The sequence below is a fragment of the Bos indicus x Bos taurus genome, chromosome 3 (genome assembly GCF_003369695.1).
Source record: "Bos indicus x Bos taurus breed Angus x Brahman F1 hybrid chromosome 3, Bos_hybrid_MaternalHap_v2.0, whole genome shotgun sequence".
In the NCBI taxonomy this organism is placed as follows: Eukaryota; Metazoa; Chordata; class Mammalia; order Artiodactyla; family Bovidae; genus Bos; species Bos indicus x Bos taurus.
This window is the reverse complement of record NC_040078.1, coordinates 102,493,448-102,508,168: the sequence shown is the minus strand read 5'-3', so window position 1 is coordinate 102,508,168 and position 14,721 is coordinate 102,493,448. Positions and strand designations below refer to the sequence as shown.

Below are 14,721 nucleotides of genomic sequence, written 5' to 3'. Positions count from 1 at the left end.
GGGGTTGGGGGGAGGACATAACCAGTCCCAGGGTGTGTGTGTGTGTGTGTGTGTGTGTGTGTGTGTGTGTTAGTTGCTTAGTCGTGTCCAACTCTTTGCAACCTCATAGACCTCCTCCGTCCATAGGATCCTCCAGGCAAGAACACTGGAGTGGGTTGCCATTTCCTTCTCCAAAAGGAACTATAGAAAGAAAGAAAGTGAAGTTGCTCAGTCACGTCAGACTCTTTGTGACCCGGTGGACCACAGCCCACCAGGCTCCCCCATCCATGGAATTTTCCAGGCAAGAGTACTGGAGTGGGTTGCCATCTCCTTCTCCACAGCCTCAGGGTATAAATTACAATTGCTCTACGTCCATTCCATTCTACCTAATACTTTGCCAGCATATATTAACTCTCATCTTTACAACAATTCTGCAAGGCAGATATTACCTTTTCCTTTTTAGTGATGCGAAAACCCAACCTCAGAGGAGCGAGTAGTTTGAACACAGATCTGACTGCACAGCTCTTTTCAGTGCACCACAGACCTACTCATCTGGGGGCACTTTTGTACATCTTAATAACTCAGGTTGAGAGTATTCTACTTTTCTATTTGACCTATCAGACTGTCCTAGCTGTTTCCTTCCCCATCACCCCTGACAATGTGGGGCTCCTTAGGGCGACTCACGACCCCTCAGGGACAGTTCCTAATGACTTCCAGGAATCCTCCTCGCCCTCCACAAGTGTGTCTAATGACTTCCAGCATCTTCTCCCTCCTCCCCAAGAGCTACTCCTAATGACCCCCAAATCTCTGCTTACTGAAGAACAGCTTTTTAATGACCCTAAGGACATTTGCCCTCAAAACTTGTCCTAATGACCCTCAGAGCTCCTTTCCCCTTAGGAACTGCTCCTTTCAAGAAATGTCCCGGTTTGCCGGCAAGTGAGGGGGTTCCCAAGACCCTTGATTAGCGTTTTAAAAACCGAGACAGCGCTGCCCAAACTGGGACAGGTTGGTCACCGAGTCGGGAATTCTTTGACCTCAGAAGCTACCCCTAAGGGTCCGGAGCGCACTTTTACTTTAGGTAAGGGTTCTACTCACCCCGCAAAAGACTGTACCCACCCTTTAGAAACATCCTACAACGGCCTCATTACCGCCTTTACTCTGGCCAACGATCCCACTTCTAGGCACTCAACTGTCTTAAGTCCAGACTAGCTACGGACAGCCCGCCTTCGATTGGCCGGCTCTGCGACTCAGCCGACGTGCTCAGTGGCCGCAGTCCCGGGTGGTACTACTTTTCCTCCTGGCAACAGCCCGAGTCGGCGCTCATAGGCTGAGCAAACTGATACGCCTAGACTTTGGGGATGCTTCACAGCGCTTTCATTGGCGGGTTGAAGCTTATGGCGGCCCCCGGATTGGTTGACTTTGTGGAGCGCTGTGCGGCTGCGCAGAGGCCGACTTTAGAGGAGGCGGAGTCTCGTCCTTCGCCGGCTGGAAAAGCAGGGTGATCGGCTAGTGGCGACAGCAGAAGTCGAGCCTTAGCCCTTTTTGGGGCAGTGGGCTTTAAGTAAGAACTACCAGGTTTTTGAATCCTTTAGATTTGTTGCTTCTGTAGCCTTGACCGTGATCGCCGGTGGGGGAGGGGCGAAAAGCGGCCTTCTGCGGTGAGTGATAGGCATAGCTTTCGACCAATGGAAGCAGGCGCTTCTAAAATGAGCCCTGAGATTGGCCCTTTCCAATCTCTTTTGGCAAATGGGCGTCGGGAAGGGTGGGCGGGTCTACTGGGCCTTATTTTCTCTTCCTGCGGCCCGGCCTCACTCGCCTAGGCGGCGGGGCCGGGAGGGCCTGGACGTTTACGCGGTGAGCTTCGGAGACCTTGGGAGCGCGGGGGCTACCTTGGGAGCGATCCCTGCGGGATCCGATGCGAGGGGAGGGAGCGGGAGTTTGAGATAGTTAGTAATAGCTGCCTTTACTGAGTTGGTAAGTACCAGGCCTAGTGCTTAGCGTTTCGCTTGCATCATCTGAGTTAATCACAGCAACCCTGCGGGGTAAGGAGGTTGGGATCCCCATTTTACAGGAGGAGTAACTGAGACTTGGGCAATTTACACAGCCAAGGTCACACAGCTGATAAATGGCAGACACTAGATCTGTATTCAGAGTTGTTTTAATTCTGGGGCAGTGCTCTTTTAAACCACAAGGCTTTGTTGCTGAGTGGGGGAAGGAAGGTGTCAAGGAACAGGAGCTTTCCCGAGGGAATAGATTGAGGGAAGGGGATCCTAGAGTAGAAGAAAGGGAATGAGCAGATGATGTAAGAGCAAGGAAATCGGTTGTTCAACAGTTACTGAGTGTGTACTCTTGTGTCGTGCATTGTTCTAGGTTTTGGGTATACAAAGATGAATAAGGCCAGAGGCAAATGAAGCCTCTTGTGGGGCTTTGGAGGCTTTGGGATGGGGCCTAACACTGTGTTCACATGATTTATATTTGCAAAAGTAAGATACTTTGTATTCTTTTCTTAGGAAAGGGGTCTTCAAGATTGCATAAAACTTGAGGTTCCTTTACACTTGGATCTGCCCTTGCAAAGGGCTTAGATTAAGTGGAGATTATGATGTAGGCAGCACAGAGAAATGGAGCACTGGGAATGCATTGCAGGACTTTGGGTAAATTTCCTGGTATGTAAAACAGGGATTACAGTATACCTACCGTGCACAGTTTGTCAAGGTGCATAAAAGCACCAGGAAATGGAAGCTGGAGAGATGCAGGTACTGGGACTTGTCTTCTCTACTACCTTAGACAGTTCTGCTCCATGCTGTCTTCCTAGTCTTTCACTAGATTGTTGGTATGTTGGAGGAGTTTTCCCCCTTCTGATCTCTCCAGCTCTCAAGGGGAACTCTTGGAGCTGAACTGCCATGATTTTGGGTCTGAGATTTGGGGGAATTGAGTGAAGAAAAGGACATAAGTTTTTTGCTTCTAAACTGTTTTTAGCTGGTATGCTCGGTTCTTATTCAGTTGAAATAGTCTATTGTGTTACCAGGCAGTGGGGATGCACCCACTTAGCCAAAGGCCTCATCTAAAAACAAAGTAGTATTTATTTCACCTCCAGTCAGTTATGAAGTTTGCCCTGTACTGCCAATTTATTGCCTGTTTTAATTTTGTTCTTTGAGTTCTGGGTACAGTGCAATTGGACTAGTCTCTACCTTGATTTCATGTAACTGTGCTGAAACTGCATTTCGGTGTAGCTATGAGAACAATTTCATTTAAGGGTTTTAAAAATCGTAGCTCTGACTACTAATATCAGGATGCTTTTTAGCCCTTTAACTTTGTAATCTTGTAGCTAAGTAACTTTTCTTAAGAATCTAGAATCCTGTTTGAAATCTGTGCCTTAGAAGGAAGCCCGTAGATAGATTTTTATTTAAAAAAAAAAATCAGGTTGTAGTATATTAAGTTGAATACTTAGAATTAATTAGCCAAGTATGAACAAGGGAGCAGCTGTAAAGATGGGCGGGGCAGCTGCTTTGTCAGATGGGACCAACAACCAAATAATTAGTTTCCCTTTTTTAGTTGAGACAATGTCTCCATTAAATGAGGTTTGAATACCTGCAATTTTGATACATCAGAATCATTTAGGCAGAACCTTTTCTATCCATTTATCTTACTCATTTAAATAACCTGCCCCAGGCAGATTCCAGGTGTGAGGTCTTCTTGGTGCTGCAGACTTTCTTCCTCTTTCGCTGTTTTCAGCACTGACATTCCCAGCATTCAGTCTTAATTACATCTTGTATAATTTTATGCTCTTAATGTATGTCTTCAGATTTCTGCCTGACCAAAGTGACCTCAAAAAGGAGGGAAGATGGCTTCTGAATCTGAAACCTTGAATCCCAGTGCTCGGATCATGACCTTCTACCCGACTATGGAGGAGTTCCGAAACTTCAGTCGTTACATTGCTTATATTGAATCCCAAGGAGCTCATCGGGCTGGGCTGGCTAAGGTGAGGGGTGGAGGCCTTTGGGACTGAGGGCGGCAGTAAGATTTTTCCTAAATGAAGCCTTGAAGAACAGTTTTACTGAAAGGCAGGTGGGGTGGTAGTTGAATATATGCTGTCCTATTTACAAGTTAATTCCTTTCGTTAACATCTGAAACATCTCTTTTTTTAGGTTAGAGGAGAGCTGTTGAGAATCTTTAAAAGGGAGGGAAAGAGCCAGCGTCCCAGGGCCAGCTGCTGCGGTGCTTCCATCTCTTGGTGGAGAGGGTGTTTTTATCAAATCAACTTCTCTCTTTCTCGGTTTCCCTCTCATTCCGCACTCTCATAGTAATTTGGCTTCCCATATGAACTTTCTGTTAGATTGAGAGAAAATCAACTCTTCAATCTTCTCTCTTGGTGCCCAGATAATATTCTGAGGCTGAAAATGAATGAATATTCCTTACTTTAGGTCATTGTGTCTAGGCAGCTAGTTGGTAGCAGAACTGGATCAGGGCTAGCTTGACAGTGTGACTTTTGCCGTGTTTGAGTGAGCATGGTTAAATCCACGTGACTTTCTAGTAAAATCAGCTGTTGGCCTGCACACTTCGTGGACTCTGATCATGCTTGCGAGGTTTCTGATCTCTTTGTTCCTTGTGTTCCCTACAGGTTGTTCCTCCAAAGGAGTGGAAGCCACGAGCCTCCTATGATGATATCGATGACCTGGTTATTCCTGCCCCCATCCAGCAGCTGGTGACGGGGCAGTCTGGCCTCTTTACTCAGTACAACATACAGAAGAAGGCCATGACTGTGCGAGAGTTCCGCAAGATAGCCAACAGTGATAAGTGAGTGAAGCACGTTCCTTTTAGCATCGGGACCTTATATTTCGTGGGCAGAGTGGTCTTCAAGACTGCTGCCATCCTACTGAAGTCCCCTTTGCTCAGCTGCTTTTCTCTGTCTCCTTTGCTGTTCTTTGCATGGAAACATTTCTCAGTACACAGTCACAGTCTAAACTCGTCTATGTTTTTACATAGAGTAATCCCATTGCTTTTCCTTCAAAAGTAGGACTTAATCATTTGCAAGGTTGCAAAGGGGAAACTTCTAGTTGGTTCAGAGGCGCTTTGGCCAGATGTATCGATAACACCCACTTATCAAAAAGTGGCCTCGGTAGAGTAAGTTAATCTCTTCCTTCTGGGTCCTTCTGTCTTTAATCATGTCAAACTCCTCACTACCTATCTCATTTTTTCTATGACATTAACCAAAGGTGAGTAAACTAACAAGCTGTTTGCTGTTTTCTGTCACTCCATGGTCATTGGTACATTCTTGTCTCTGTTGGAAGCGTCCTTGTTTAGGTCCGCTGTTTTCCATTGTTTTTCTGTGCTGTTTTTAATAATTTCGCTCTCATTTGACCTCAGATATACAGAGAATGAATTGTGCATTCCCCTTGTTGGACTGACTAGTCATTCTTATCCTATTGCTTGAATCTTCTCCTTTCCCTTGTGTCTCTTCATTTTGAGGCTCCATAAGGGATTCGTCCCTCCCCCTCTCCTCACTTTTTCTCCCGAGTCCTTTTTGGTCCACACACGGCTGAATTGGCTTCAGCCGGTCAGATGTTTTGTGCCTCCGGCTCCGGCTTGGCCGTGGAGAAGCCCCGGGGAGAGCCTCAGCTCGCCAGGCTTCACACTTAGAGCGCTTTGTAATCTCACATCAGGTCTCACTCTTGCTCCATCTGTGCTCTGCCTCTTTTCCTTGGACTTATCACAGTTCTGAATGTGGGCTCCCAGTTTTCTTGGCAGCCTAACTCTTAAAAGCATCTCCTTTGCTGGCCAACCTGCTGTCTAATTAGAGAATCTGTGTAAAAGCCTGTTGAAGCAGTGTGCTGTGCTCCACAGATATGAGCCTGTGTCGTCGTTCATGTCTGCTTCCTAGCTCTGCACTGGGCCAGGCACACTTGCTTTGTTTCTCCTGGGATTGGTCTCATTCAGTCCCCGCCTGCCCCCTTGGTCTTCTAGTCTCCTCTCATTAACATATAGTAGGCCTTGCCTTTCAGGATATCTGTTCTTAAATCAGTCAGTCTTGTGTCTTTTCTCTTCATCTGAAATACAACCAGTTCTTACCCTTGATTTCTGTCTGCATGATCAACCAGTTTTAAGAAAATCCAGTAGGTAACAACCTAAATTTATAAAGCAGATCAGTTGGAAGTAGCTATTTGTATTTAAAGGGAACTTCAGAGTTCTAAACTTCATTATTCATTAGGTTGACATCAAAATGTAAGGCAGCATTTAAAGTAAGATTGTTTTTTTACCCCCCCAGTTAACCTCATTATCTCCACACAATTTCAGTTTGGTCTTCCATTCCTTATCATATATATTTTTTTGCCAAGTTATACTGTGTATTTTCAAATACTAGGTTTACACGTTACTCTTTAAATTGTGTAATACTTTTTAAGTGGTTTGAATTTTTAAAAAGTTTATCTTGGAATAAGTTCTCAGTATGTGATTTTATTGAGCTAAAGAATATAGATATTTTTAACAGTATTATGTGGATATACATATGGATAGGGTGTGTGTGTGTGTTTGAGCATATGTATGTACTTGTATTTCGCTCAATGGAACATTTGATAATGCAAAAACCTGTTTTTATGTTTTTAGGACTATTTTATATTTTTATTAAACTATTTTGTTTTCAGGCATGCTTATTTGTTGGATGTTAGCCACACTGCATAGGATGGTGGGAATGCAGCAGAGACAATTCAAGTGAGCCCTCTTGGAGACACTTCCTTAGAGTGCAGGGAAGTGACTGCTGTTCCAGGGCCTCACCTCTCCATGTGTGGGCGGGTTTTTGGTTGTCTGTGGATACACAGGGATTTGCAGTGGTTGGTTCTCACAAGTTTGTAAGCCTGTTTTCCCCCTGGGTGGCCAGGCCACTTGTGAGTGGAGCAGGGAGTAGTTTTAGTAGGGTCTTTTAAAAGAGTGGAGGATAGCATTCTGAAGGAAGATGGGTTTACATCTCGGTGTATGTTACCTTCCTTGGGCCTGGTACCCACAGAAGGGAGGTTGAGGGAGTTAGTGGAACCTTGAAGGCCAAGGTTATGTCTTGTTCATTTGAAATGTCTTGCTATCCCTGGAACAGGGGATTGTGTCTAGTGCTATCCATAATGCCTGATGAATTTAGTCTCTTATGAGTGGCTAACCCTTTTTTTTTTTCCCACTTTTGAAAGGTACTGTACCCCACGCTATAGTGAATTTGAAGAGCTTGAACGGAAATACTGGAAAAATCTCACGTTCAATCCCCCAATCTATGGTGCAGATGTGAATGGCACTCTCTATGAAAAGGTGAAAGTCACTGGAATCTCTATGCAGCGTTTTTGCAGTTTTGTGATTTGATACCATTTTCATCTGCCCAGCATGCAATAGACACCTAAAAGCTGTTTGTCTGTTTTGGTTTTTTTCCTTTTTTTTTTAACCATTTTCTTTATTTGGCTGCATAGGTCTTAGTCGCGTCTCACAAGGTCTTCATTCTTGGTGGTGGCACGCAGATCTTTAGTTGCAGTGTGTGGGGTCTAGTTCCCTGACTGGGGATTGAACCTGGGTCCCGGCATTGGGAGAAATGATTCTTAACCACTGGATTGCCAGAGACGTTCCCCTAAAAGCTGTTTTGCTGAATGGGTGTTTGCACAAAAGAGTGGTCCACCGCCAGCTGACGGGCTGTGCTCGCTTAATCGGGGGTAGTTTTGCATGTGACTGAATTTTATTTCTCCCAGTCTACATGTGAATTGGATGATATGGTGTTCTTTGCAAGGGCCATTAGAATAGTCTGTGGGTGGTAGCTCTGATGAGTTCTAGAGAGGGTGGGATCACAGTAAATGAAATGTTGGGGAGGGCGATGTGGTTTCTGTGAAAAAAAGATCACTGACTAATATAATGAAAGGGGTATATATTTAAGAAAAGAAACATTTAGATTTTGAGAATCTTCCAACAAGAGTCTATAGAAAAAGCTGTTTTTTAACGAATTGCATTGGCTTAGGATATAGTGGTTTTGGACAGCCTTACATGTGGTGCAAAAAAGGGCTATTTGGGACCGTTTTAGGATGATTTGAAAAATCTGTAGAGTGTTTCAGGGATTATCACTCAGATTATTGTTTTTGTAAATTATTTGAAGGAAGGCGTTTAAAAAGTGCATTCCAATTTTGCTGTTGATGATCACTTTTTTGGGTGGTGGGAAGTGAAGCTTGTAGGCATAAATCCAGAACGTCTTTACAGGAGGTGGGCTTCTCGATGACCTTTTTAATTCAGGGTAACACTGTAGACTTTTTACTGAAGACACTGCCCAGTGGAAATAAGGGCTAGGCAAGTCACCAATTAGTAAATTCCCATGCTTTGTATTTGTTGTGATTTGAGAGGTCTTTCCTCTTTTGACCTAAGTTTATTTGGGTTCTGTGCCAACTGTTCATCTTGGGTTTAGAACAGGTGGCTATCACCTCGCTTTCTCCTCTTTCACTTACTAGTGTTCAGTGTTGCTTTGCTCTTTGGGGGCATAATGGCATCAATTCCAGTGGCAGCTCTGAACAGCGAGTGAGAGGTGCTGTGGTCTTTATGTCCACACAGTCTCAACAGTGTGCCAAATCTTTGTTAAAAGTGACAGCTCACCTGTGACCTGCTCTGCAATTGGTGGGTTCAGAGCCTCAGTTTTTATTCAATCTAACATCCTCTGCAGCATGTAGATGAGTGGAATATTGGCCGGCTGAGAACCATCCTGGACTTGGTGGAAAAGGAGAGTGGGATCACCATCGAGGGTGTGAACACCCCGTACCTGTACTTCGGCATGTGGAAGACATCCTTTGCCTGGCACACCGAAGACATGGACTTGTACAGCATCAATTACCTGCACTTCGGAGAGCCCAAGTCCTGGTAAAGTCGGCCTGCAGTTGGCACCGGGGCTGGTCAGCTCTGTGTGCACATGGACCACCTTGGGATGGAGATAAAATACAAATACTGGTTTGGCAGGCTTGGGGTGGGACTGGCGTGTTACGTTTTCTTCCGACTTTGAAGCAGCGAGGTGCTGTTAGAGCGCTGGGGCTCTCCCTGCCCTTGGCTCTCCCTGCCCTTGGAGCAGCAGGTTTTAGAGGGCAGGGCACCTAGTCCCATCGTGTGGATACGGAAGGTGGCTGAGTGACCGAGAGCCACGGGGGCTCTCCCAAGCTCTCCCACTGCTGTCTGATTTCTTTTTCTGAACAGGCCTGAGGCATTTCTTAGAGGCAGATTTCCAAGACTGGAGTCGCTCCTTCAGATGATAGAAAGCTTTCTTTTCCTCATGGAAAAAATATTTGGTGAGCAGCAGTGTGTGCCTAACCCACGAGGGGGCGCGTGGTCACTCGGCATCCACTCCCTGCTGTTCATTGCAGCCGCAGTGTGGCTGGGGAGGCAGATTCGCCCTCTCGTCTGCCTGCTCCCACCCATCCATCTCAGCACGTCAGCGAAGGTGGTGCCTTCAACAGAGCATAGGACCGATAAGGCGCTCACCCTCACACAGATAGGAGACTGATCAAGAGAGAGAAAGTGGGAGAAAAGCTGTGATGGGGAACAGTGGGTGCAGTAGGTCCACACAGGAAGGCACATGAGCGCTAGGCCTAGAGAAGCCTCCCCTGGAAGAGGTGATGGCCGAGCTGAGGCCTCGCATGTGAGGATGTGGCTGGGTGGGGTGGTGGGTTAGGAGGGATAGGAAAGCGTGTCTGGGTGTTTGTAGCAACATGTGCAAAGACTTGGGAGTGAACGCAGTGTGTTGAGTACCTAGAGGAAGCAAGTCCTTTGTGCTCTGGGTGCCGATTATGAGGATGGAGGCGCGAGGAGGCCGGAGGGGACACCGACCAGGTCTTGGGGAGTCATGGAAGCTGTGTCTGTCTCCATTCCTTTTCCAGCCTCTTCAGCCACATCCTGTCCCAGGGGTTTTCTTCTGTTCTGTCAGATGCCTTTCCAGTTTCCAGTCTTGGGGTGGGGAACCCTTTTGAGCCAGTGATTACCCCCTGACTACTGACCCAGTTCCTTAGAAGCTAGACTTCTATCTAGAGTCAGTAACTTTTGTGTCTTCGCCATGTTTACTCTGAAGTTCCTGAAACTAGACTTTGTTACTGCATACACTCTTTAGGTCACCTGAAGTGGTTCCTCCAGAGACGTCTGTGCAGGGTTGCCTGATGGATCCCAGAGCCCTTTAGGTGATAGTTTCCTCATCTGTTTTGTTTCATAACAAAACTATTTGGGATGGGAAGGTTTTGTTGTTGTGGAGTCATCTTTAGAACGCACTATAAAGGTAAACTAGACTTACTGTGAGTTCCTGAATATGAAGTTTTTAACAGTTTTGCAAAAGTTTTAAATAGTCTTCTATGTGTTTTTTAGTTTTTCCTTTTGTTTCTTAATGAAGGGCAATCCTATGGTGTCTGGATACCCACAGTGTTGGAGGCGTGAGTGGCTACTGGATAATCAGTGCACTGTTGAGGAGACGAAGGGAAATGGGCTCTTCAGCAGATGGGGGCCAGGTCTCTGGTACCTAATCCATCGTCACCTTGTTGCCCATTTTTCTCTCTATCCCATCCCAGTTAAGCCTTTCAGGCTCTGCCAGGAGCACTTTAATGCCATCCTCCTTCTCTCTCTCTTTTTTTTTTCTTTGTTTAAGTTTTATTGCATGAATAACATTATAAAGGAGAGCAACGTTGAGTGTGTGCCATAAATCCTGGTTCATGGTAACTATCAAATAAACGTCTTATTAATGAATATAAAAGATAAAAATCGCTTGCCCTTCAGTGTGGGTTCCCACTCCAGTGCCCAGACAGTCTAATACGTCATTTCTCCAGATCCCTTTCTAGTTCTTGTGGTCGGGAAGTTGAAAAGTCTGATATTTCGAGCTGTTCTGAGAGTGGGCACGAGCCCTTGGGCCCCTTCCTGGGCCAGCCCTCTGCTCAGTGGCCGCTGCTTCTGTGTACTTACAGGTACTCCGTCCCGCCCGAGCACGGAAAGCGGCTGGAGCGCCTGGCCAAAGGTATGGTGTTCGCTCCGTGGGCCGGGTCAGACCTGCCAGGGAGCTGCGCTCATGGCTCTCGGATGTCCACTGTCAGTGGTCCTTTCTTAGGCCCACACGTGGGGGGTGAGCCAGACTGCCAGTTTGGGTACGTCTCAGAGCAGCTGAAATCACAGCCTTTCCCCACTTTGTCCTGGGAAGGGGCTTAGTAAGCGTTAGACTGTCTTTGCCTCACTTTCATCATGCATGGGTTTGTTTGACCAGGGATAGTGTACTGGTCACCTTGGATCTGGTTCTTTTGCTAGAACCCCAGTTGGTCAAGTCAAAGTTGCATCTCATGCTTTGGTTCTTGTAAGTGGACTCTAGTAGATTTGTACTTCTAGAGAGACTATTTCACAAGCGCTTGTCATTTGTACTTAGATGTGTTACTTACAGAAGATTGAGGGTCCTGGTGAATGGAGAAAGGCTCTAAGTAGTTTTAAAACTCTATGAGAACAGAGGCTGCCAGGGTAATCCCCCAAGCAGGATTTGATGACCACTACACCGGGGACAGTCCAGAGCCTCATCATAGAACGCTAGGACTGGCCTGGAGCTAGAATAATCTGTGGTGATCACCTTGGTGATTCATCCTCCTTACATTTAGACGAGATGCGCTGTGTGAAGTGACTCCAGGGTTACATAGCCAGTGTGGAGCCGTGTATTAACTGTACCCATTTTCAATTAAACAGGCTTTTTCCCAGGCAGTGCTCAAAGCTGTGAGGCTTTTCTCCGCCATAAGATGACCTTGATTTCTCCTTTAATGCTGAAGAAATACGGAATTCCCTTTGACAAGGTGAGCGGATTGCGCACACAGCAGTCCTTGGCTTACATGGAAACCACTCTTTCTGGCATGTGTTTCACAGGGAGCTTTATTCTACTTGCTCCTCTGTACCAGGTGTGGGCCAGGACTAATCTGTGTCACCTTTTGATTTCAGTGCATTAAAGGTGGGTTCCCGCCTTCCTGCTGCCAGAGGAGGGTCCAGCCCCCTTGAACAGCGTTAATCCAGAGGAGTCATTAATTACAGTCATGGTGTCTGATGTGCGGGGACTTGGCATGTTGCAGAAGACACTAAGACCCCTACAGGCTTTGTGACCTGTCCCTGGTCACTGAGTGCTGGCTGAGCTGGAGCCCAGCATTCCTGCCCTTCAACTGCTTCCTGTTTGCTCTTGTTCAGGTGACTCAGGAAGCTGGAGAATTTATGATCACTTTCCCTTACGGCTACCATGCTGGCTTTAACCATGGCTTCAACTGTGCCGAATCCACCAACTTTGCTACCCGACGGTGGATCGAGTATGGCAAACAAGCTGTGCTGGTAAGTCCACTGTTTCCTTCATAATAACTGTGTCTAAAAACAGCTGAGCCAGCCAGCCAGCCTTCTTAGGTACACTGGCTGGTGTTTCTTTGAGCTGCTGGAATTGAAACGGAGTGGCAGGGAATGTGCAAAAGTACCAGCATCTTGTGTTCACAGAGAATGTTTAAAAACTGGTTTAGATTTGAGTTGTATAAAATGAGGTTTCCGTGCTTGAGTTCGTTGGGCATTAACACTGCACCCACACACGCAGTGCTGTTTCTTGCTCTAGCCGCTCTGGGTGTTCGCCGTCGAGGAGAAATCTGATGGGCTTCCCTTTAAGAAAGCAGCAAGGCTGGATGTTTGGCCGGGAGTAGACTTGCTGCCGAGGTCCCGGCCTGAATAGGTGGCAGAGGGCAGGTGGACGTTGACCGTCCCGGGTTTAATGCTGAGCCTTGTCTCTTAACTGTTCTCCACGCACCCTGGCTAGCGTCCCAGTTGACTCGCCCCAGTGGCATGCGTCCTCCAGCCTTTTCTCCTGCTTCCTTTCATGTGTGAAGGCTCTGCATGGACGCGATGCCCTCAGCCTGTGAACCCAAACAGTTCAACCTGAAGCTGTTCTCTTTTTCCATTTGGTGGGAGAAGGTGGGAGAGAGGGGTGGGGGGAGCTGGGGAAGGGTCTCACCTGGAACCGCTCTGGCGCCTTGCGACAGTGCTCCTGCAGGAAGGACATGGTGAAGATCTCCATGGACGTGTTTGTGAGGAAGTTCCAGCCAGAAAGATACAAGCTCTGGAAAGCTGGGAAGGACAGCACCGTCATCGACCACACTCTGCCCACACCAGAAGCAGCCGAGTTTCTTAAGGAGAGTGAACTGGCCCTGAGAGCCCGGAAGGAGGAGGATTGCCCAGAGGAGGAGGAGACGGAGGGGGTGGAGGATGGAGAGGAGGGCGACCTGAAGAGGAGGTAACCCCGAAGCCCCTGGGCCCAGCTGCCTGGGTGGGGTGGGGTCAGGTGGGGGGGAGTAGGGGAGTGTCTGGTAGGTCCCCTCACCTGCTGAGGGGCTGCTTCTGAGCGGGGTGTTTGAGCACAGCTGAGGGAAGGTTCTTGGTGCAGGCTCCAGAATCCTCAGGTATTCAGACCCTTCCTCATGCTGCACGCAGAGGTGATGGCACCTCTCCTTGGGCCATAGTCACCCAGAGGGAGGCTCACATGTCTGTGGGGGTGTGGCTCCCTCAGAGCCAGAGAAGCCCACCTTCTCGCTGCCGCTTGAGGGTTTTTTATAAAGGAGAGAGTGATGCAGGGAATGGGACTGGTGAGGGCAAGGGGCAGTGTCGTCAGTGTCTCAGCCAGAGGACCTGTCCTCAGCAGTTCCCCCCACCTGGGGCTGTGTGGGGAAGAGAGGAGGAACGTTCACGGGGGGACCTGCTGTACGCAGGTGTTCTGCGCATGCTCAGCACAGCTTTTCCCGAGCCTCATGTCGGCTCTGTGAGGCGGGGCGACGACATCCCTAACTGCACTTGATGGAACAGGTTCGGGGCCGTGAGGTCCCCAGTCTTGGGTGGCTCCAGAGTGTGAAGCAGGCTCTGGCGGCTCCTGTCAGGTTGCGTGGGGATGTGTTTGTGTAAGCAGATATACACACTGGCTCTTAAAAAGCGTGCCCTCCTCTTTGCAGCCTGGCCAAGCACCGGATCGGGACAAAGAGGCACCGCGTTTGTCTTGAAATCCCGCAGGAGGTGAGTCAGAGCGAGCTCTTCCCCAAGGAGGAGCTGGGCTCCGGACAGTACGACATGGCGGAGTGCCAGGCCGCCCTCTCTCCCGTGAGGCCCACCCACAGCTCCGTGCGCCAAGTCGAGGACAGCCTCACCTTCCCAGGTGAGTTGGTTGTGGTATTTTTTCCCCCACAGCCCTAACTGTTCTGTTCTATGTTGGATGCCACATCACTGCAAGGTCACAGGCATGACATGAGAGAGGTGGGTCTGTGAGCAGATGGTGACCAGGGTGTGGGAAGCGCTCTGGGTGGGGACACCTAGGGTCACGGAGGGACGTGGGGGAAGGCCCACAGCTGTTGAGGGAGCTGGCCATGGTATCCTGTGATTTGAGCAGGGGGCGGGAAGGGGAGGAGACAGGTGTGCCACAGGAGCTTCTCCCTGAGACATGGGATGAGACAGCATGGGGACTGCCTACCTGCCATCTGAGAGCTTGCTCACTGGGGGCCCAAGGGGCCATTGGTATTTCAGGAAGGGACGGCGTGGTCCAGCACCGTGTTTGAAAGCCTTCCCACGGACGGTTATCAAGGGTAGATTTATCTGGAAGGAGCAGGTGTCAGCCTCGGGTCAGGCCCAGCTTGGGGGACCTCTGCGTGGACAGAATTGCTCCGGGTGTGTGCTGGGAGCCATCAGCACTGTGGGCACAGCTTCTTCCATGGAGCAGACTTCCTGGCCTGGCTCGCTGGG

The 14,721-nt window shown here is 48.3% G+C and overlaps 1 protein-coding gene across 7 annotated transcripts in view; it reads left to right on the top strand.

Annotated features, from left to right (window-relative positions):
• Window positions 1–1,409: 1,409 nt before the first annotated feature.
• KDM4A (lysine demethylase 4A) overlaps window positions 1,410–14,721 on the top strand; it is a 40,450-nt gene continuing 27,138 nt past the window's right edge. The window contains exons 1-10 of one of the 7 annotated variants that reach the window (XM_027537507.1): window positions 1,410–1,540; window positions 3,782–3,958; window positions 4,598–4,773; window positions 7,149–7,263; window positions 8,645–8,838; window positions 10,911–10,960; window positions 11,668–11,771; window positions 12,154–12,291; window positions 12,981–13,231; window positions 13,941–14,140. In XM_027537507.1, coding sequence (XP_027393308.1) covers window positions 3,821–3,958; window positions 4,598–4,773; window positions 7,149–7,263; window positions 8,645–8,838; window positions 10,911–10,960; window positions 11,668–11,771; window positions 12,154–12,291; window positions 12,981–13,231; window positions 13,941–14,140 — 1,366 coding nt within the window. In that variant the 5' untranslated portion in view covers window positions 1,410–1,540; window positions 3,782–3,820. The other 6 variants (XM_027537505.1, XM_027537508.1, XM_027537506.1 and 3 more) reach the window with 6 other exon arrangements.